The following is a 21,597-nucleotide window of genomic DNA, read 5'->3' as shown; positions in this document are numbered from 1 at the left end:
TCTGCATGCTAGCATATAGCAGATATCTCTTCATTTACCTTGTGTGAAGAGAAGATCATTCAACTGAATGATCTATTTAGATTGATGGTAACTTAAAAATAACTTATCCTCTGCCTTGGTTCAGAAAGGATTTAAGATAGCTTTATCACTTTGTTGTATTTGAAGGATCTGTCTGTATATGTATATGTATATATTATTATGTATAAAATCCTAAAATATAAGTGTTTATTAATAATATGCAAATTACCATGCTGTTTGTAAATTACATTATTATATATTATCATTTACATAATTAACTGGTTGTTTCATGTTTTAGATCTTGGTAATGTTCTAACTTCTACTCCAAATGCCAAAACTGTTAATGGCAAAGCTGAAAGCAGTGATAGTGGAGCTGAGTCTGAGGAAGAAGAGGCCCAAGAAGAAATAAAAAGAGCAGACCAGAGTGATAATGGTAATTTTTGCATGATGGGTCAATAATTTTACATTAAGTAAGATAAAAGAGTATGAAGACATTTGGGCTGCATTCTTACTGAGATTAGTGCGTGTGGTGGGATGTGGGCTGTTGGCCCTGAAACCTGGTTTGCTGTGAACCAAAAGACTCTACTACAGAGCATAGCGACAGCCAGTGCTATGCACAAATGAAATAGGTGCTAATTGAAGGCTGACAAGAATAAGCTACTACTCTAAACATGATACCTGGAATGTTGCTATAAACATATATTATTTTAAGGTATTGTTTCTAATATGAATATGCATATGTTACAAAGGACAGGAGGTGAATGAAACTCTGATTATCTTACATCAGATGGAATCTAGAGAATAGGATACACTGGAATCATGGAGGCCTTGTTAGTGAGATTTGTGGGAAGACTTTTAGAAAAAGGAGAGAAGGAGAAACTAAAACCGCACAACTTAGTTTTGCCTTCACTTTCCAGTAAGGTATGACAGCACTTTCTTAAGTGGACCCTTTCACACTGCTCACTCCATAGAGCAATTTGCCTTTGCATGAGAGAGTGTAAGTACTTAGAGTGGTGTTTTTGTTTTTTTTTTTTTTAAGATATATTTTTATTTATTTGAAAGAGTTCGAGAGAGAGAGAGACAGAAAAAGAGAGATCTTTCTCCGCATGTCACGCCTCAGATGACCACAACGGCCAGTGCTGTAGCTGAAGCCAGGAGCCTGGAGCTTCTTAGAGGTCTTCCACATGAGTGGCAGGGGCCAAAACATTTGGGCTATCTTTCACCGCTTTTCCCAGGCCATTTGTAGGGAGCTAGATCAGAAGTGGAGTGGTTGGAACATGAACTGGCACCTATATGAGATGCTGACATTGCAGGTGGCAACTTTACCTCCTATGCCACAACACCAACCCCAGCAGACAGTGCTTTTTTAAAAGGGATTCTGGAAGATTATTAGTAAAATGAAGCAGTTTTGAAGCCAGCTTAGTTTGGGGTGAGCTCTCAGTGTTAATAAATCCTGTTTTGAGCCAGCGCCGTGGCTCAATAGGCTAATCCTCCGCCTTGCGGCGCTGGCACACCAGGTTCTAGTCCCGGTTGGGGCGCCGGATTCTGTCCCGGTTGTCCCTCTTCCAGGCCAGCTCTCTGCTATGGCCAGGGAGTGCAGTGGAGGATGGCCCAAGTACTTGGGCCCTGCACCCCATGGGAGACCAGGAGAAGTACCTGGCTCCTGACTTCGGATCAGCGCAGTGCGCCGGCCGCAGTGCGCTGTCCGCAGCGGCCATTGGAGGGTGAACCAACAGCAAAAGGAAGACCTTTCTCTCTGTCTCTCTCTCTCACTGTCCACTCTGCCTGTCAAAAAAAAAAAAAATCCTTTTTTGAAGAGTAACCCATCTCTCAGGTGCAAGTATTTTTTTTTTTAAACTTTTATTTTTTTTTTATTTTTTTATTTTTTATTTTTTTTTATTTTTGACAGGCAGAGTGGACAGTGAGAGAGAGAGACAGAGAGAGAAAGGTCTTCCTTTGCCGTTGGTTCACCCTCCAATGGCCGCCGCTGCGGCCGGCGTACCGCGCTGATCCGATGGCAGGAGCCAGGATCCAGGTGCTTTTCCTGGTCTCCCATGGGGTGCAGGGCCCAAGCACCTGGGCCATCCTCCACTGCACTCCCTGGCCATAGCAGAGAGCTGGCCTGGAAGAGGGGCAACCAGGACAGAATCCGGCGCCCCAACCGGGACTAGAACCCGGTGTGCCGGCGCCGCTAGGTGGAGGATTAGCCTATTGAGCCACGGCGCCGGCTCTCAGGTGCAAGTATTAAACTGTTTAAAATGATCATATTTGGTTGGGGAAATGACTGTGGGTATTGGGATATATATGCAGAAGCCAACTGCCTGTGAACTTTTATGAATCTCTCAATTTGCTCCTAAGATAAGAAAATCGTCATGAAACCATCAGGCCATGAAAACTTGGAAATCATTGTGACCAGTGGCTCTGATAAAGACAGTTTTGTTCAGGATATACAGGCAGACATTCATGCCAGTTCATCCTTGAATGGCATAAGGACTGAAGAAGTCAAACCGGTTGATCAGCACTTGGAGCTACCTGGAAAAACCACTGTCTGTGTTCACCAAGGTATGGTCTAGAGCTAGTCTTTGTCTAGTCCCTTTCTGCTGAGTACAATATTCTTTCAATAATTTTAAAATAGGAACTGTTTAGAATTTTAAAATCTCTTAGTAATAGCTTATGGTTTATTAAAATTATAAGGATTTATAGCTTTGAAGTTCAGACAGTGAATTAGGGCTAGAGGTTTTATATTCTTGAGACTTTTTTTCTGTATTTGTTCTTAAAATGAAATCTTTGAAATTTGTATAGTTTTCTCTGTTGTTTCTTTTCACTTATGATTATATGATGCCTTTGTTCTCCAATTAATGGCCTAAGTTATAATCTTCCCATCCTAGGAGTGAGTCTATAATATATGGAGTATGTAGTTACTCCTATCCTGGGAGCGAGTCCATGGTATATGGTAAATTATTGACATTGCTGCAATTTGGTTCAGAAACCAAGAAACATTACTTCTTAATGTAACAACCAAACTTGGATAGTTGCATTCCAAATTTAGGCCTACTTAGCTGATTTCCTCCTATAAAGTTGTTAGACTTTGTTAGATTTTATTTGGACTGTGTATTTGTGGCATTCAATGATAAAATAACTTGTAATCTTTTGAAATAAAAACTATCAACCAAATTTAAAGTTTTGGGATGTTAAAGAGTGACTTGGTAAATCAAACTTTTCTCTCAGGATGAAAATAGTACAGAGCTAATGAATTTTGGAAATAAATTATTTTTATTTGATTAGAGTATAATTATACTATCTGAGCATGTGTTCATTTTTAGATACAAATGATGATCATGTCGAAGATGTTTCAGGAATTCAGCATTTGACAAGTGATTCAGATAGTGAAGTTTACTGTGATTCAATGGAGCAGTTTGGACAAGAAGAGGTAAAAATGACATTTTCTGGGGCCGGCGCCGCGGCTCACTAGGCTAATCTTCCGCCTAGCGGTGCCGGCACACCGGGTTCTAGTCCCGGTTGGGGCACCAGATTCTGTCCCAGTTGCCCCTCTTCCAGGCCAGCTCTCTGCTGTGGCCAGGGAGTGCAGTGGAGGATGGCCCAGGTGCTTGGGCCCTGCACCCCATGGGAGACCAGGAAAAGCACCTGGCTCCTGTCTCCTGCCATTGGATCAGCACGGTGCGCCGGCCGCAGCGCACCGGCCGCGGCGGCCATTGGAGGGTGAACCAATGGCAAAGGAAGACCTTTCTCTCTGTCTCTCTCACTGTCCACTCTGCCTGTCAAAAAATAAAAAAATAAAAAAAAATAAAAAAAAAATGACATTTTCTGATTGTTAAGTTTTCAAAGTGGTATGTCAGAATTCAGTGCATCACTTCTGTTAATAACAGATGTACATGCTGCTCATCACTTTGAAAACATACCTCTAAAATTAGTGTAACATTTGTTTTTTAAATTGTTTTTTGTCTGATTTCTAAATATAAAAAATTCTGGAATATTTGAAGAAAAATTACTATTTAAATATTCTATTATAATTTATTAACATATATTTCTACATATTCTATAAGAGTTAGGATGGCCATTCTGAGGGTAAATTCTTTATGCTATTACCTGTATTAGAAATATTCACAGATGTTTGATAAAATTGAATTATTTTGAAGTAAATACATTTGTTTTTCAAATTTCAGTTAAGATGCTGTGTCTCAAGAGAATAATTGAAAAATTATGAAACACCATAATTTTTTTCTCTTCAGCAACTTTTCTGATACTGACAAGGGTGGTTTTGACAGCTGTGTTTCCCTTTGGTAGTTTTTGTTTGTTTGTTTTTTAAAGATTTATCTATTTGAAAGAGAGGGAGAAACAGAGAAAGAGATCTTCGTCCACTCGTTCACTCCCCAAATGGCTGCAACAGCTGAGGCTGGGCCATGCCAAAGCCAGGAACCTGAGACTCAGGCTCCATCAAGGTCTACCACATCAGGGGCAGGGACCCTAGCACTTGTTCCGTCTTCCACTGCTTTCCCAGGAGCATTAGGAAGGAGCTGGATCAGAAGTGGAACAGTGGGAACTCTAACCTGCTCTCATGTGGGATATCAGTGTTGCAGGTTGCAGCTTAATCCACTGTGCTGCAGGGCTGGCCCCTCTCTTGGATAGTTTTACATCCTTTTACTCTTCTTCCCCTAGTCCTATTCTTTTTTTTTTTTTTTTTTTTTTTTTTTTTTTTGACAGGCAGAGTGGACAGTGAGAGAGACAGACAGAGAGAGAAAGGTCTTCCTTTACCGTTGGTTCACCCTCCAATGGCCGCCGCGGCCAGCACGCTGCGGCCGGCGTACCGCGCTGATCCGATGGCAGGAGCCAGGTACTTCTCCTGGTCTCCCATGGGGTGCAGGGCCCAAGTACTTGGGCCATCCTCCACTGCACTCCCTGGCCACAGCAGAGAGCTGGCCTGGAAGAGGGGCAACCAGGACAGAATCCGGCGCCCCAACCGGGACTAGAACCTGGTGTGCCGGCTCCGCAAGGTGGAGGATTAGCCTAGTGAGCCGTGGCGCTGGCCCCCTAGTCCTATTCTAATATAATTCGGTGTGTCTTATATATAAAATCATTTATCTTTGCCTCCCTGAAATAATAATGATAATATTTTAATGTTTTCCATACTTTTCATTTTCATTTCACAGTGCAGTTAAGTCTACTTCTTAGTTTCCTCAAATTTGGAAAACACATAACAATATTAAACTGTAATGCAAATGAGTACCCTAGATGTGATCTACTGCTTTCCCAGGCCATAGCAGAGAGTTGGATTTGAAGTGGAGCAGCCGGGACTCGAACTGGTACCTATATGGGATGCCAGCACTTCAGGTGGCGGATTTACCCACTACACCACCACACTGGCCCCAGTTTTGTTTTTTAAAAGATATATTTTATTTATTTGAAAGGCAGATGACAGAGAGGGAGAGACTGAGAGAAAAAGAGATCTTTCTTTCCTCAAATGGCTATAAGAGCTGGGGCTGGGCCAAGCCAAAACCAGGAGCCTGGAATTCCATCCAGGTCTCCCATGAGGGTAGCAGGGACCAAGTATTTGGACCATCTTCTGCTGCTTTCCCAAGTACATGCAGAGAACTCAATCAGAAATGAAGCAGCTGGGGCCGGCGCCGCAGCTCACTAGGCTAATCCTCCGCCTTGCAGCGCCAGCACACCGGGTTCTAGTCCCGGTCGGGGCACCGGATTCTGTCCCGGTTGCCCCTCTTCCAGGCCAGCTCTCTGCTGTGGCCAGGGAGTGCAGTGGAGGATGGCCCAGGTGCTTGGGCCCTGCACCCCATGGGAGACCAGGAGAAGCACCTGGCTCCTGCCTTCGGATCAGCGCGGTGCGCCGGCCACAGTGCGCCAGCTGCGGCGGCCATTAGAGGGTGAACCAACAGCAAAGGAAGACCTTTCTCTCTGTCTGTCTCTCTCTCTCACTGTCCACTCTGCCTGTGGAAAAAAAAAAAAAAAGAAATGAAGCAACTGGGACTTGAACCAGCACTCTTACATGGGATGTCAGTGTCACAAGAGGCTTAAAGGCTATACCACAATGCTGGCTCTTAGTTTAAATAAATTGAGCACTTTATGGATCCCTTTCTAAAAGGTAGAAATTTTGAAAGACTCAGTTGTTATGCATATTACTTTGCAGAATCTAAAACTGAACTGGGGGCCAGCATTGTGGTACAGAAGGTTAAGCCACTTCCTGCAACACTGGCATCCCATATGAATGCTGGCTCGTGTTCCAGCTGCCCACTTGTGATCCAGCTCCCTGCTAATGTGACTAAGAAAGCAGCAGAAGATGGCCTATGTACTTGGGCTCCTGCACCATGTGGGAGACCCAAAAGAAGTTCCTGGCTCCTGGCTTGGGCTTGCCCTGGTCTTGGCTGTTGCAGCCATTTGGGGAGTGAACCAACAGGTAGAAGAACCCTCTCTCTCTCTCTCTCTCTCTCTCTCTCTTTCTCTCTTTCTCTCTTTCTCTCTCTCTCTCTCTCTGTGTGTGTGTGTATGTGTGTGTCTGTCTCTGTCTCTCTCTGTAACTCTGCCTTTCAAATATATATATATATGTAAATCATTATAAATAAATAAATAAAACTGAACCCAGGCCTTGAATAATCACTTAGTGGAATAAATAATGGCTTTGGAAGTACTGTTACACACATACATATGCTGGTGTGATAGCAAGCTGGTATTACTGATGCAGACCAGTACACTTGCAGTTTTGTCAGGTAGGTTAGATTTCTAAGAAAAAAAGAATTTTTTAGAGTTTTCTTCTGCACTGTATTAAACATTTCCTCTGTGTCTTAACGGTGCTTATCATACCTTAACAGGGGGCTTCTTAGGCCATGGGTTCCTGGGCATTAACCCCAGAGTTTCTGATTTACTAGGTCTGGGGTGCCATCCATGCCTTTGCTTTTCTAACAAGCTCTCAGCTGATGCAAATGCTGCTCATCCACACACCACACTTTGATGAGCATTTGAAAGCACACGCAATTCTAGAACTAGTGGTATACGTAGGGGTCACATTCCCAGTAGTCCCATCCCACCTTTGCCCTTGTTTCCATCAAACACTTTTGTCTCATACTGTATCGAGAAGATAGAAGCTGGTTGTTTTTCTGCCAACTTCATGACTTGACGCTTTTTAAAACTGTCAACTTTATGGTGCTCTATCTCCTTATCCCTTGCCACCTTTCTTCCCACCTCAGTAGATGTGATGTTCTTCCCTGCTTTGCTTTTGTATTTCCTCCCACCTGTCTGGAGATCTTCATCTTTTTTGTCTTCTCTTCACCATTGTCAACCATTGATTTTCTTCTTTTTTTTTAAAGATTTATTTATTTTTATTTGAAAGAGTTACACACAGAGAGGATAGGGAGAGAAAGAGAGAGAGAGGCCGGTGCTGTGGCTCACTAGGCTAATTCTCCACCTGCGGTGTCGGTATTCCAGGTTCTAGTCCTGGTTGGGGCGCCAGATTCTGTCCTGATTGCTCCTCTTCCAGTCCAGCTCTCTGCTGTGGTCTGGGAGTGCAGTGGAGGATGGCCCAGGTCGTTGGGCCCTGCACCTGCATGGGAGACCAGCAGAAGCACCTGGCTCCTGGCTTTGGATCAGCGCGGTGCACCGGCCATGGTGCGCCGGCCACAATGCGCCGGCCACAGTGGCCATTGGAGGATGAACCAAACGGAAAAGGAAGACCTTTCTCTCTGTCTCTCTCTCACTGTCCACTCTGCCTGTCAAAAAAAAAAAAAAAAAAAGAAAAAAAAAAAAAGAAAGAATGAAAGAAAGAGAGAGAGAGGTCTTCCATCTGATGGTTCACTCCCCAATTGGCCGGGTCTTCCATGCGTGTACAGGGGCCCAAGGACTTGTGCAATCCTCTACTGGAATCCTCTATGGCTTTCCCAAGCAGAGAGGTGGATCAAAAGAAGAGCAGCCAGGACTTGAACCAGCACCCGTACGGAATGCAGGCAGTGGCTTTACCCAGTATGCCACAGTCCTGGCCCCCATCTTTTTCTTAACACTTACCAAATGATATGTAATCTTCTCTGACTCTTATTTTATTTATTTATTTATTTTTATTTAGTAAATATAAATTTTCAAAGTACAGTTTATGGATTACATTGGCTTTCCTCCCCGCATAATTTCCCTCCCACTCACACCCCTCCCATCTCCCACTCCCTCTCCCATTCCATTCACATCAAGATTCATTTTCAATTATCTTTATATACAGAAGATCGATTCAGTATATATTAAGTAAAGATTTCATCAGTTTGCACCCACACAGAAACACAAAATGTAAAATTACTGTTTCAGTACTAGTTATAGCATTACTTCACATTGGACAACACATTAAGGACACATCCCACATGAGAAGTAAGTACACAGTGACTCCTGTTGTTGACTTAACAATTTAACACTCTTGTTTATGGTATCAGTAATCTCCCTAGGCTCTAGTCATGAGTTGCCAAGGTTATGGAAGCCTTTTGGGTTCGCCTACTTCGATCTTATTCCGACAGGGTCATAGTCAAAGTGGAAGTTCTCTCCTCCCTTCAGAGAAAGGTACCTCCTTCTTTGATGGCCCCATTCTTTCCACTGGGATCTCACTCACAGAGATCTTTCATTTAGGTCTTCTTCTTCTTTTTTTTTTTTTTTTCCCAGAGTGTCTTGGCTTTCCATGCCTAAAATACTCTCATGGGCTCTTCAGCCAGATCCGCATGCCTTAAGGGCTGATTCTGAGACCAGAGTGCTATTTAGGACATCTGCCATTCTATGAGTCTGCTGTGTATCCCGCTTCCCATGTTGGATTGTTCTCTCCCTTTTTGATTCTATCAGTTAGTATTAGCAGACACTAGTCTTGTTTGTGTGAACCCTTAGACCTATCAGTGTGATCAATTGTGAACTGAAGTTGATCACTTGGACTAGTGAGATGGCATTGGTACATGCCACCTTGATGGGATTTTATTGGAATCCCCTGGCACGTTTCTAACTCCACCATTTGGGGCAAGTCTGACTCTTAATAAGATTAAAGCTTTTGAAGACAGGATTCTATCTCTTTCTTGTTAGTATCCTTAGAGTTTAGCATGGTTATTAAGATAACCATAGTGATTTTTTTAATAAATTTTTTTAAAAATTTATTTGACAGGTAGAGTTATAGACAGTGAGAGAGAGAGAGAGAGAGAGAGAGAGAGAGACAGAGAGAAAGGTCCTCCTTCCATTGGTTCACTCCCCAAATGGCCCCCATGGCCAGCACTGTGCTGATCCAAAGCCAGGAGCTAGGTGCCTCTTCCTGGTCTCCCATGCAGTGCAGGAGCCATCCTCCACTGCCCTCCTGGGCCACAGCAGAGAGCTGGACTGGAAGAGGAGCAACTGAGACCAGAACCTGGCGCCCACATGGGATGCCGGCACCGCAGGCGGAGGACCAACCAAGTGAGCCATGGCACTGGCCCCACCATAGTGATTTAAATGTTTCTTGGATGAGTGATTGATTCACAAGGCCAGTGTACTGCCAAAACTTCTCAGTTCTTTGCTGAACGATGAATATTTCTTATCTGATTTTTTTTCCTGTATTATAGGAAGGATAATATCAGTTAAATTTTTTAGGAGAAGAATATTTGCCATAATAATGTAAAATAACATTTTAAAAAAGTATTTTCCTATTAATGATTAAAATTTTGTCATGTTTGTATTTATTGCTTATAATTGAGTATTATTTTAAATATATAGCCTTTAGACAGCTTTATGTCAAACAATGGACCATTTCAACACTACGTGGATGGTGATCTCAATAAACCCTTGGAAAACTGTGGTTTTCCTGAAGATGTTCAAGTGTCAACTGGAAATGGCAGCACTGGGAATATTCAGGTGGTAGCAGTGGAAGGGAAAGGTGAAGTGAAGCACGGAGGTGAAGATGGCAGAAGTGACAGTGGAGCGCCACCCCGTGAGAAGCGAGCTGGTGAAAGCGAGGAGTTCTCTGGTGTCAGAAGAGGCAGAGGTATGCCTTGTCTTTTTTTTCTTTTTGTCCCATTGTCTTTATAAACATTGGCTTATATCACTGGTAAAGGGAAAAGTTGTAGATAGGAGAGGCACTAGGATGGAGCAGTGTGCAAAGGTCATCTGTAAAGTTTCAAACTTTTCCTTATATAACATCTGATCATTTTTCTTCATGTCTGGTCTCACCTTTGACACTTTTACCTGAAGTTAAAAAGGAAAACATTCCTATTTCTAGATCTTTTATGCAGTTTTTGGTGATAGGCAAATTTATGTTCTGTCATTCAATCAATCATCAGTTGCCACAGTTCTGTTGCTGCCTTTCCCCACCCGCCATGTAAGTAAAAGGCAGAATATTTTTTTCTACATTTCCCCTCCTAGATAAAAGACATCACTTAAAGGTAAAAAACCAGGTTATACATATAAAAAAAATCTGAAAATAATTGACAATAATTTATTATTAATAGTTTATATTACTAGTAAACAATAATAAAATTATAAATAATATAGATAGTAATAAGTGGTTTACTAATCTAACAGAGATAAACATTAAGGAGAATAATGAGGTAAAGTACTAGAGCCAGGAATTGAGTGAGGAAGATAAGTAAATAAATTTATTTATAATTCTTTGTGATAAAAATGGATATTGTTAAAGTTTTAAAGGTATTATAAACAGTTATGATTTAAGCAATAACCATCTGAACAAAATATAAGCCTTCCTGATTTATCAGAAAAAACACATGGCACACACTTAAAAAATGATAAAAAAGGAGGTGGCCATTGTGGCACCACAGGTTAAGCCACTCCTTGGGATTTCTGCACCTCATATTGGAGTGCTGATTCCAGTCCCTGCTGTTTCACTTCGATCCAGCTCCCTCCTAATGCTTCTGGGAAGCAGTGCATAATGACTCAAGTGTTTAAGCTCCTGCCACCCATGTGAGAGATTGGATAGAGGTTTTGGCTCCTGGCTTTCTCCTGGCCCAACCCTGACTGTTAGGGTCATTTGGGGAGTGAACCAGTTGGTGGAAAATCAATCTCTCTCTCACTCTCTTTCCTTCTCTCTCTCATCAGTCTGCCTTGGATATAAGTAAAATGAATAAATACTTTGTAATAAGAATGAAAGCACAGCCACATGTAAAATATTTTTTTAAATTAATAAAACATTCCATAATTTATTTTTTTTTCTTTCTTTTTTTTTTTTTTTTTTTTTTGACAGGCAGAGTGGACAGTGAGAGAGAGAGACAGAGAGAAAGGTCTTCCTTTGCCGTTGGTTCACCCTCCAATGGCCGCCGCGGCCGGCGCGCTGCGGCCGGCGCACCGCGCTGATCCGATGGCAGGAGCCAGGAGCCAGGTGCTTTTTCCTGGTCTCCCATGGGGTGCAGGGCCCAAGCACCTGGGCCATCCTCCACTGCACTCCCTGGCCACAGCAGAGGGCTGGCCTGGAAGAGGGGCAACCGGGACAGAATCCGGCGCCCCGACCGGGACTAGAACCTGGTGTGCCGGCGCCGCTAGGCGGAGGATTAGCCTAGTGAGCCGCGGCGCCGGCCAAAACATTCCATAATTTAAAAAAATCTTAGACTAATTTTGTGATGGCATTAGAGGTAAACGGGCTACAGTTACCTAATTCAGATTGGTTCACAAGCAAAGCATAACTTTTAAAACATTTTTAAATTTTTGGAGTTTTGAAAGGCACAGTTAGCAGAGAAAGAGGGAGACAGAAAGTAATCTTCCATCCATTGGTTCACTCCCCCGATGGCCACAATGACTAGGGCTGGATCATTCTGGGACTCCCATGTGGGTGAAGGAGCCCAGGGAGTTGGGCCATCTTCTGCTGCTTTCCCGGGCACATTAGCAGGGAGGTGGATCAGAAGTGGAGCAGCCAGGACCTGAACCAGTGCTTATATAGCATCGCATGTATCAGCTTTACCTGCAATGCCACAACACCAGCCCCCAAAGCACAACTTTTATGCTATACTGTTGTCTACAACAAGAGACACAAATAAAAGGATAGACTAAAGTTTTCACACAAGTACAAATTAAAGAAAGGTTTGTGATCTTGATATCAGGTAAAACTAATTTCAGGACATGAAACTTTAAGACATAGAACTTCACTTATGTTAAAGTGTTAAATGAGGTTATAAAGTTATGAGTATCTTTATTAAAGATTATAATATCAATGTCCAAAAAGTAAAACCATCAGATGAAAGTCGGAGAAATAGAGAAAATCATATTAGTAGTTGGAGAGTTTAATGTACATGTTTTGATTTATATCTGACTGTAAGAACAAAAAATAGGGGCCTGTGCTGTGGAGTAGTAGGCTAAGCCTCCACCTGCAGTGCCGGCATCCCTTGTGGGTGCCATTTGTATCCCGGCTTCTCCTCTTCAGATCCAGCCCTCTTCTTATGGCCTTGGAGAGCAGTAGAAGATGGCCCAAGGGCTTGGGCCCCTGCACCTGCGTGGGAGACCCAAAGGAACCTCCTGGCTCCTGGCTTCAGATCAGACTGGATCTGGCCATTGTAGCCGTTTGGGTAGTGAACCAGCAGATGGAGGACCTCTCTCCCTGTCTCTCTCTGCTAGATGTTTCTATTTCTGTTTTCTCTTTCAAGTAATTTAAAAAAAAAAAGAACAAAAAATAAGCAAAGATCATCATATCATTAATAACAAAGTTTGGTAAATCTTACTGTTAGTCATTAAATGATATAAAATAATGAATATACTCATGTAATCTAAGAAGTCTAGATACTCAAGTGTTCCCTTTATTACCCTTCTGCAGCCAAAGCAAGACACTTTGGGCTATATTTATTCTTTATTATCACCATTCTCTCTCCTTTCCTACATTTGGTCTAACATATAAATCTGAAAATTTGTTTCCATGTCTTCCTTCCCATGTTGATAGCCAGGGCAAGGTTTTCTTAGGTTTGTTTGTTTGTTTCCTTCCTTCCTTCCTTTCTTCCTTCCTTCCTTCCTCTCTCTCTCTTTCTCTCTCTCTTTCTTTTTTTCTTTCTTTCTTTCTATTTATTTTGATTTTATTTGAAGGCAGTTAGAGAGAAGGAGAGAGAGAGAGAGAGAGAGCAAGAGAAAGAGCTTCTATCTACTGGTTCATTCCCCAAGTGGCTGCAACAGCCAGGGCTGGGCTAGGCTGAAGCCATGAGCCTGCAACTCCATCTGGGTCTCTCCTTCCATGTGACTGGAAGGGGCCCAAGTAGTTGAACCATCTTCCATGGCTTTTCCCAGGTGCATTAGCAGGGAGCTGGATTGGAGTAGAGCAACTGGGATTTGAACTGGCACTTATATGGGATAACAGTTTTCAGGCAGTGGCTTAACCCACAAGGCCACAATGCCAGGCCCCTAGGCCAAGGTTTTCACTGATTGCAGAGACCTTTATTTTTTAGGACTGTTTTTTTATTTTCTCACTATTTCAGTAGGTTCTCAAAATGATTAGGATAATCCTTTTTTTGTGTGTGTGGTCAGATACGATATATTTTGTTCATGTTCGTGAGTATTCAGTGCCTTTGTGGTCTCCCTGTGACGCCTAATCTGTCAGCTTCTTATGAAAATTCTGACCTGTTCTTTGCTGTTTCTGACTCTATCATCCTGTTTTCACTCTCTTTCAGCATCTCCTTCAGATAAGCAAAAGACGTCTTTCCCTGTCCATGTCTGGTTTGCTCCTCCATTACTGTGTTTTTCTATTTGCCTTTCCTCTTATTTGGGACTGGCTTTTGCCTCCTCCTTGTTGGTATTTCACTACCTCTTCTTTCAAAATTCAACTTAAAGCACACTCCTTTTGGAAATCTTTTCCAGTATCTCACATTTAACTTTAGTTAAAAGAGTGCTCTGTTAGGACTTTTTGGTGCTCTAAATATGGTACATGTTCCATAAATGTTGGCAGTACTCTATAAGCAGTACGCTAAAAGAAGGTCTGGCAGCTTTCACAGAAAAGTAGCCAGGTGTGTGTATGGTTATAACACACTTCCCCTGGAACTAATTAAATGAATAAAAAGGAGGAAAAAGATCAAAGTAGATAACAATGACCCTGAAACTAGGTAAGGAACTCATTCTCATACCATAAACTTTGCAGAGTGTCAGCAGAGGAATAGAACAGTTAGAAAGAAACTGAAGGATCATTTTTGAAATATATAAGTTCTTCCTCATCCCCTGTAGAAAGCAGTACCATGAGTAGTTGAATTAATAAGATTTTGGAAAATCCTCTCAATTTAGTGGGAAGTGATAGCAACTTGAAGAATCGTAGTGTCTTCTTGGAACCTTTTTGGATAAATAAGTAGAATAACCACAGGGTGACTTATTTTTTTTTCCACTTGTGATTGAGAAACTGGACAAGGAAGAATAATCTGATAGAATTAATCAGATTATCTCACACAGAAAAGGCTTAAAAAACAAAGAGAGAAATTCAATAGGGGAATTGAATAGCCTACTTCCACTGTGGACAAGCCAGAGCTGGAAGAAACTGGGGTTTGATTTCACCCTTGATCTGCCACTTCCAATTTGGACAAGCAGGACATTGGGAAAGGTAAGGGGGAATAGTGGCTCAAGGATGATAATTGTTTGTGACTGCCAAAGACCTTTCAGCTTCTCTTAAGGAAGAGAGATGTGAAACACAAGGGCTCTCTCACTTGAATATATACATTACTCACTAGAGAGCAAACCCCAAGGCAGGGCATTAACTATATTCAAGAAAAAAGAATAGAAAAAGGTCCCCTTCTTGCCTCCTTCCCTACTGCCAGTCCCAATCAGAAGAACCTAATTCAGAAACACCATGTGTGAGGGTGGGCATTTGGCAAAGCAGCCGGGATGCTTCTTGGAACTCCAGTCCTGTCTTCAAGTGCTGGTTCAAGTCCTGTTCCTCTACTTCTGATCCAGCTTCCTGCTAATTCATATCATTGGAGGGAGCAGGTGATGGCAAAAAGTACTTGGATCCCCACCACACATTGGAAGACCCAGATTGAAAGCCAGGCTCCTGACTTTGGCCAGGGCCAGCCCTGGCTATTTTGGGAGAGAACCAGCAGATAGAAAATCTCTGTTTCTCTGCCTTTCAGAAAAATAAAAATAAACATGAAACAACTTGAATTAATATCAAACCATTCAACTCAGGATCTGAGAGACATCCCAATGAGGCAATGAAATTTGGCATGAAACTATTTAGGTAGGTTGATAATTGATAGAGCTGCCTCTGTCATGTCACAGTTTAAATAAGCTGACAAAACAGATCCAGGAACTTAAGCAGAAATTCTCCAGATAAGTAAAAAGGTAGGGGGAGTGGATGAGGAACATATTTAGACAAAAGATCTGTTTTGAAAGAATGCATGTCTTAGAAAAGAGAGCAACATTTTAGATAGTCAATATTTCTGATCCAAAGAAATAGTATAACCTCTTAGAAATAGGAGATCCAAGCAGAGATTAAAAAGGAAATTGCAGAGACAAGGGGAAATTTGTCACATAAGTAGTATTTGTAGAACCTATAAACACATTAGAAACAGCAAAAAAAATGCAGGTTATTAATTTTTTTTTTTTTTTTTGACAGGCAGAGTGGACAGTGAGAGAGAGAGAGACAGAGAGAAAGATCTTCCTTTTGCAATTGGTTCACCCTCCAATGGCTGCTGTGGCCAGTGTGCTGCGGCCGGTGCACCGCGCTGATCCAAAGGCAGGAGCCAGGTGCTTCTCCTGGTCTCCCATGGGCTGCAGGGCCCAAGCACTTGGGCCATCCTCCACTTCACTCCCGGGCCACAGCAGAGAGGTGGCCTGGAAGAGGAGCAACCGGGACAGAACCGGCCCCCCGACTGGGACTAGAACCCGGTGTGCCGGCGCCGCAAGGCGGAGGATTAGCCAAGTGAGCCGCAGCGCTGGCCTCAGGATATTAATTTTTTAAAAAATTATTTTTATTTATCTGAAAGGCAGAGATACAAAGGAGAGATTGTATATTTGTTAGTTCATTCCCTAATACCTGCAGTAGCTGGATAGGGCCAGGCACAAGCTAGAAGCCTGGAACTCATTCTGTGTCTCCCATATGGGTGGTGGGGACTCAACGACTTGATCTTTCACTTGCTGCCTCCCAGGGTGCCCGTTAGCCGGAAGCAGCTGGGTGGGAAGCAGAGCTGGGACTTGAAACCAGGACTTTGAAATGGGATGCTGATGTCTTAACTGCTGTGCCAAACTTCCACCCCCATTCTTTTTTTTTTAATTTATTTTCCCCCCAAAGAAACCTTTTATTTAAGAAAAACAAACTTCATGCATTTCGTAAGTCAACTTTAGGAATATAGTGATTCTTCCTACCATACCTGCCCTCCTACTCACTCTTCCACCCTTCCACCTCCTCCCCCTCCCATTCCCAGTCTCATTCTCCACTAAGATCGATTTTCGATTAACTTTATACACAAAAGACCAGCAACTATATACCATGTAGAGAGTTCAGCAATTTTCATGGTAAAACAAAACATAAAAAACTTTAGAAGCTTAATTAAATTTAATGAAGCACCTAAGAATGATACATCTTTTGGGAGCACTTAGACATAGTTATAATACAGCTCTTTGAGGATAGAGATCCTGCATGGGAAGTTAGTGCACAGTGACTCTTGTTGTTAATTTAACAGTTGCACTCTGTATAATGTCAGTGATCACCTGAGGCTCTTGACATGAGCTGCCTAGGCTATGAAAGCCTTTTGAGTCCACAGACTCCATCAGTATTTAGGCAAGGCCATAAGCCAAGTGGAAGTTCTCTCCTCCCTTCAGAGAAAAGTATTTCCTCCTTTGATGACCACTTCTTTCCACTGGGGTCTCACCTACTGAGATCCTTCATGTAGGACATTTTTTGCCTTAGTGTCTTGGCTTTCCATGCCTGAAATGCTCTTATGGATTTTTCAGCAAGACCATAATGCCCCAAGAGCTGATTCTGAAGTCAGAGTGCTATTTAAAGCGATTGTCATTCTATGAGTCTGCTGTGTGGACTGTTTCCCATGTTGGAGCATTCACTCCTTTTTAATTCTATCTGTTATTATTACCTGACCCTTAATCCTATCCATATGATCACTTTAACACTTTAGATGGTATTTTTTACCACCCAGCTTAAGGGTATTTGGGGTTCCATGGCAAGTTTTTAAACTGTACCCATAGAAGTAAGTCCGTAGGAATGTATGCAGAACTATACAGTTTTACAGTTAGAAACTTCATAAACTTCATAATCAGAACTATAGGAACAAAGTGATTCATCCCACCATGCCTACCTTCCTACCCATACTTCCAGCCCTTCTTTTTCCTCTCTCTCTTATTCCTACTCTTATTTTTTTACTGAGATGTATTTTCAGTTGACTTTATACACATATGTTTAACTCTGTTAATTAAAGAATTCAAAAATGGTATAAAAACAAAACAAAACTGTTCCTCAACAGTATTGGGGGCTTTTCAACTCATTGCTTCTCAAAGTGTCAGTTTCACTTCTGCAGATTGCCTTTTAGGTGCTCTGTTAGTTATCACAGTACAGGGAGAACATGTGATATTTGTCCCTTTGAGACTGGCTTATTCACTAAGTATGATGTTTTCCAGACTCATCCATTTTGTTGTAAATGACTGGATTTCATTTTTTTAAACTGCTGTGTAGTATTCCATAGTGTACATATCTCATCATTTCTTTATTCAGTCTTCAGTTGATGGGCATTTTGGTTGATTCCATGTCTTAGCTCTTGTGAATTGAGCTGCAATAAACATGGGGGTGCAGATAACTCTTTCACATGCTGATTTCATTTCCCTTGAGTGAATTCCCACTAGTGGGGTGGCTGGATCATATGGTAGGTCTGTATTCAGATTTCTGAGGAATCTCCATACTGTCTTCCATAGTGGCTTTACCAGTTTACATTCCCACCAACAGTGGATTAGGGTACCTTTTCCTCACATCCTCACCATCATTTGTTTGTTGATTTCTGTATGAAAGCCATTCTAACTGGAGTGAGGTGAAACCTCATTGTGGTTTTGATTTGCATTTCTCTGTGGGCTAGTGATCTTGATCATTTTTTCATGTGTCTGTTGGCCATTTGAATTTCCCTTTTAAAAAATGTCTGTTTAAGTCCTTTGCCCATTTCTTCATTGGGCTGTTTGCTTTGTTGTTGGTTTCTTGATCTCTTTATATATTCTGGTTATTAATCCTTTAGCAGTTGAATAGTCTGCAAATAATTTCTCCTATTCTGTATGTTGCCTCCTCACTGAGTGTTTCTTTTGCAGTACAGAGTTTCTCAATTTGATAAAATCCCATTTGTGAATTTTGCCTTTTATTGCTTGTGCTTTTGAGGTCTTTCCCAAGAACTCTTTGCCTATGCTGATGTCTTGCAGGGTTTCCCCAACGTTCTCTAATAATTTGATGGTGTTGGGTCGTAGATTTATGTCTTTAATCCATTTGGAGTAGATTTTTGTGTAAGGTGTAAAGTAGGGGTCTTGCTTTATATTTCTGTATGTGGAAATCTAGTTTTCCCAGTACCATTTGTTGAAGAGAGACTGTCCTTGCTCCAGGGATTGGTTTTAGCTCCTTGGTCAAGTATAAGTTGGTTGTAGGTGCTTGGATTGATTTTTGGCATTTCTATTCTGTTCTGATGGTCTATCCATCTGTTTTTGTACCAGTACCAGGCTGTTTTGAGAACTGCCCTGTAGTATGTCTTAAAATCTTGTCTTGTGATGCCTCCAGCTTTGTTTTTGATGAAGATTGCTTTAGCTATTTGGGGTCTCCTGTGTTTCCATTTGAATTTCAACATCATTTTTTCCTATATCTGAAAAGAATGACCTTGGTATTTTGATTGGTATTGCATTGAATCTGTAAATTGCTTTTGGAAGTATGGACATTTTGATGATATTGATGCTTCCAATTCATGAACATGGAGGATTTTTCCATTTTTTTGTATCTTCTATTTCTTTCTTTCATGTTTTGTAATTCTCATTGTAGAGACCTTTGATATCCTTGGTTAAATTTATTCCAGGGTATTTGATTTTTTTTAAAGATTTATTCTATTTATTTGAAAGACATAGTTACAGAGAGAGGTAGAGACAGAGAGAGGTCTTCCATCTGCTGGGTCACTCCCTAGATGGCACAATGGCCAGAGCTGTGCTGATCCAAAGCCAGGAGCCAGGAGCTTCTTCCGGGTCTCCTGCATGGGTGCAGGGGCCCAAGGACTTGGGCCACCTTCTGTTGCTTTCCCAGGCCTTAGCAGAGAGCTGGATTGGAAGAGGAGCAGCCAGGACTAGAACCGGCGCCCATATGGGCTGCCGGAGCTTCAGGCCAGGGCTTTAACCTGCTGTGCTGCAGTGCTGGCCCCCAGGGTATTTGATTTTTATTATAGCTATTGAGAATGGGATTGATCTTAAAAGTTCTTTCACGGCCATGGGAATGCAAAGGCTGTTGATTTTTGTGTATTGATTTCATATCCTGCAACTTCACCAAACTCTTCTGTGAGTTCCAGTAGTGTTTTAGATCCCCTATATATAGAATCATGTCATCTGCAAAAAGGGATAGTTTGTCTTCCTCCAATGTAAGTGTCAGGGGGACCTCTTTTTAAGAGAATACAAAATTATGGGTATTAAACTAAATAATCTATCATATTCCTAGATCCCTTTCTAAACTCGGTTTACCAAAATTATATAAAGAAGACCCCATCCACAACCTGACTGCTCCACCTAACCCCAGCCTACAGCCCCCTACAACTTCTAGTAGTTATCGGGGCCCTTCCAAGGGGCAGGATCTCCAGGGTAAGCTTAGTTAGCCTCAAGACTTGACCATGTTATTGAGCACCTGTTCTTTGTCAGCTTCTGGTCTGGATCCTAGCGATGCAACAGAAAACGAGACACAGTCCTTCCCTGGAGTTTACATTGTAGTCAAGAGCAGCCAACAATGAATGAGCCAACAATTAAGAGACTTTCCAAAGAATGAATAGTGACTAGTGCTCTGAAGACCATAAAACAGAGTTATTGGAAGACTGAGTAGATGTGGGAGTTACCATAATGTAGAAACATAGGAATAGTTTGGTTGGTTCTTTTTTTTTTAATTTTTTAAAGATTTATTTATTTATTTGAAAGTCAGAGTTACACAAAGAGAGAAGGAGAGGCAGAGAGAGAGAGAGAGAGGTCTTCCATCTGCTGGTTCACTCCCTAATTGGCCACAACTGTTGGAGCTGTGCCAATCCAAAGCCAGGAGTTGGGAGCTACTTCCAGGTTTCCCACACAGGGGCAGGGGCCCAAGGATTTGGGCCATCTTCTACTGCTTTCCAGGCCATAGCAGAGAGCTGGATTGGAAGTGGAGTAGCTAGGTCTCGAACTGGCGCCCATATGGGATGCCAGCATGGCAGGTGGCAGCTTTACAAGCTATGCCACAGTGCCGCCCCCTCTCCCCGTTTTTTTTAAAAGATTTATTTATTTATTTGAAAGGTAGAGTTACAAAGAGGCAGAGAGAGAGAAAAGGTCTTCCAACCTCTGGTTCACTCCCCAAATGGTCACAACCATTGGAACTGGGCCAATCCAAAATCAGGAGCCTGGAGCTTTTTCCGGGTCTCCCACATGGGTGCAGTAGCCCAAGGACTTGGGGCATCCTACACAGCTTTCCTAGGCAGATTGGCAGGGAGCTGGATCAGAAGTGGAGCAGCCAGGACTTGAACCGGGACCCATATGGGATGCTGGCCACTGCAGGCAGTGGCTATACCTGCTATGACACAGTGCTGGTCCCACCTCTCTCTCTGTAACTCTGCCTTTCAAATAAATAAATAAATAAAAACTTTTTTAAGTCTTAAAAATAGCATCAGTTGCTCTTTGTGGTTTAAGTTTGCAAACCTTCCAGCCTCCTTGATGTAAGTTCAGCTGTGGGCTCCTTGCTGCTGTGGGATTCTAGGATACTGAGGTACAGTGAGGTAGACAATTTCCTACTATTTTAAAACAAATAGAACTTAACCATTCTGTTGGAAAACATTTAAAAACTTGTAATACTCCTTTTCCACAAGGGTAGGGTAACACAGTGTGTACCTTTCATATATTACTTATAAAACTGTTTCAGCCTTTCTGAAAAAGAGCTTGGGAACACTCATTATGGACCTCCGCAAAGTTGTCAGGCTTTGATCCAGTAATTCTTGGAATATGCCTAAAGAAATCAGCATAAATTGGACAAGAAGTTATATGTAGAGACATTCATTGCAAAATTATTAATAATAGCAAACATTTAGAATCATCCTAATTATCCCAAAGTAGAGAATGGTTAAGTGAATTACTTAATGGCCTGAATATAGAATTTATATAACACTTGAGTTTTCTTAGAATAAAGCTTAATGATCCAGGTAGATGTGGACAGTGTGATTTTTTTAAAAAGGATTTTATTTATTTATTTTAAAGTCAGAGTTACACAGAGAGAAGGAGAGGCAGAGAGAGAGAAGTCTTCCATCCGATGGTTCACTCCCCAGATGGCCATAACGGCCGGAGCTGCGCCGATCCGAAGCCAGGAGCCAGGAGCTTCTTCCGGGTCTTCCACATGGGTGCAGGGCCCAAGGACTTGGAGGATCTTCCACTGCTTTCCCAGGCCATAGCAGAGAGCTGGATCAGAAGAGGAGCAGCTGGGACTAG

At 42.1% G+C, this 21,597-nt stretch overlaps 1 protein-coding gene across 20 annotated transcripts in view; it reads left to right on the top strand.

The window, feature by feature from the left end:
* Positions 1-21,597, top strand: part of ACBD5 (acyl-CoA binding domain containing 5) — a 60,207-nt gene that overhangs the window by 23,106 nt on the left and 15,504 nt on the right. For all 20 annotated transcript variants that reach the window (XR_011381737.1, XM_070056109.1, XM_070056104.1 and 17 more), the window contains 4 exons: positions 317-451; positions 2,377-2,580; positions 3,342-3,448; positions 9,742-10,009. Coding sequence is in view for 19 of the 20 variants with exons in the window: in XM_070056109.1 (XP_069912210.1) it covers positions 317-451; positions 2,377-2,580; positions 3,342-3,448; positions 9,742-10,009 (714 nt within the window). In the remaining variant the exon portion in view is untranslated. The remainder of the gene's footprint in view (positions 1-316; positions 452-2,376; positions 2,581-3,341; positions 3,449-9,741; positions 10,010-21,597) is intronic.

The sequence above is a fragment of the Oryctolagus cuniculus genome, chromosome 13 (assembly GCF_964237555.1).
Source record: "Oryctolagus cuniculus chromosome 13, mOryCun1.1, whole genome shotgun sequence".
Lineage (NCBI taxonomy): Eukaryota > Metazoa > Chordata > Mammalia > Lagomorpha > Leporidae > Oryctolagus > Oryctolagus cuniculus.
This window is presented reverse-complemented; position numbering and strand designations above follow the sequence as displayed.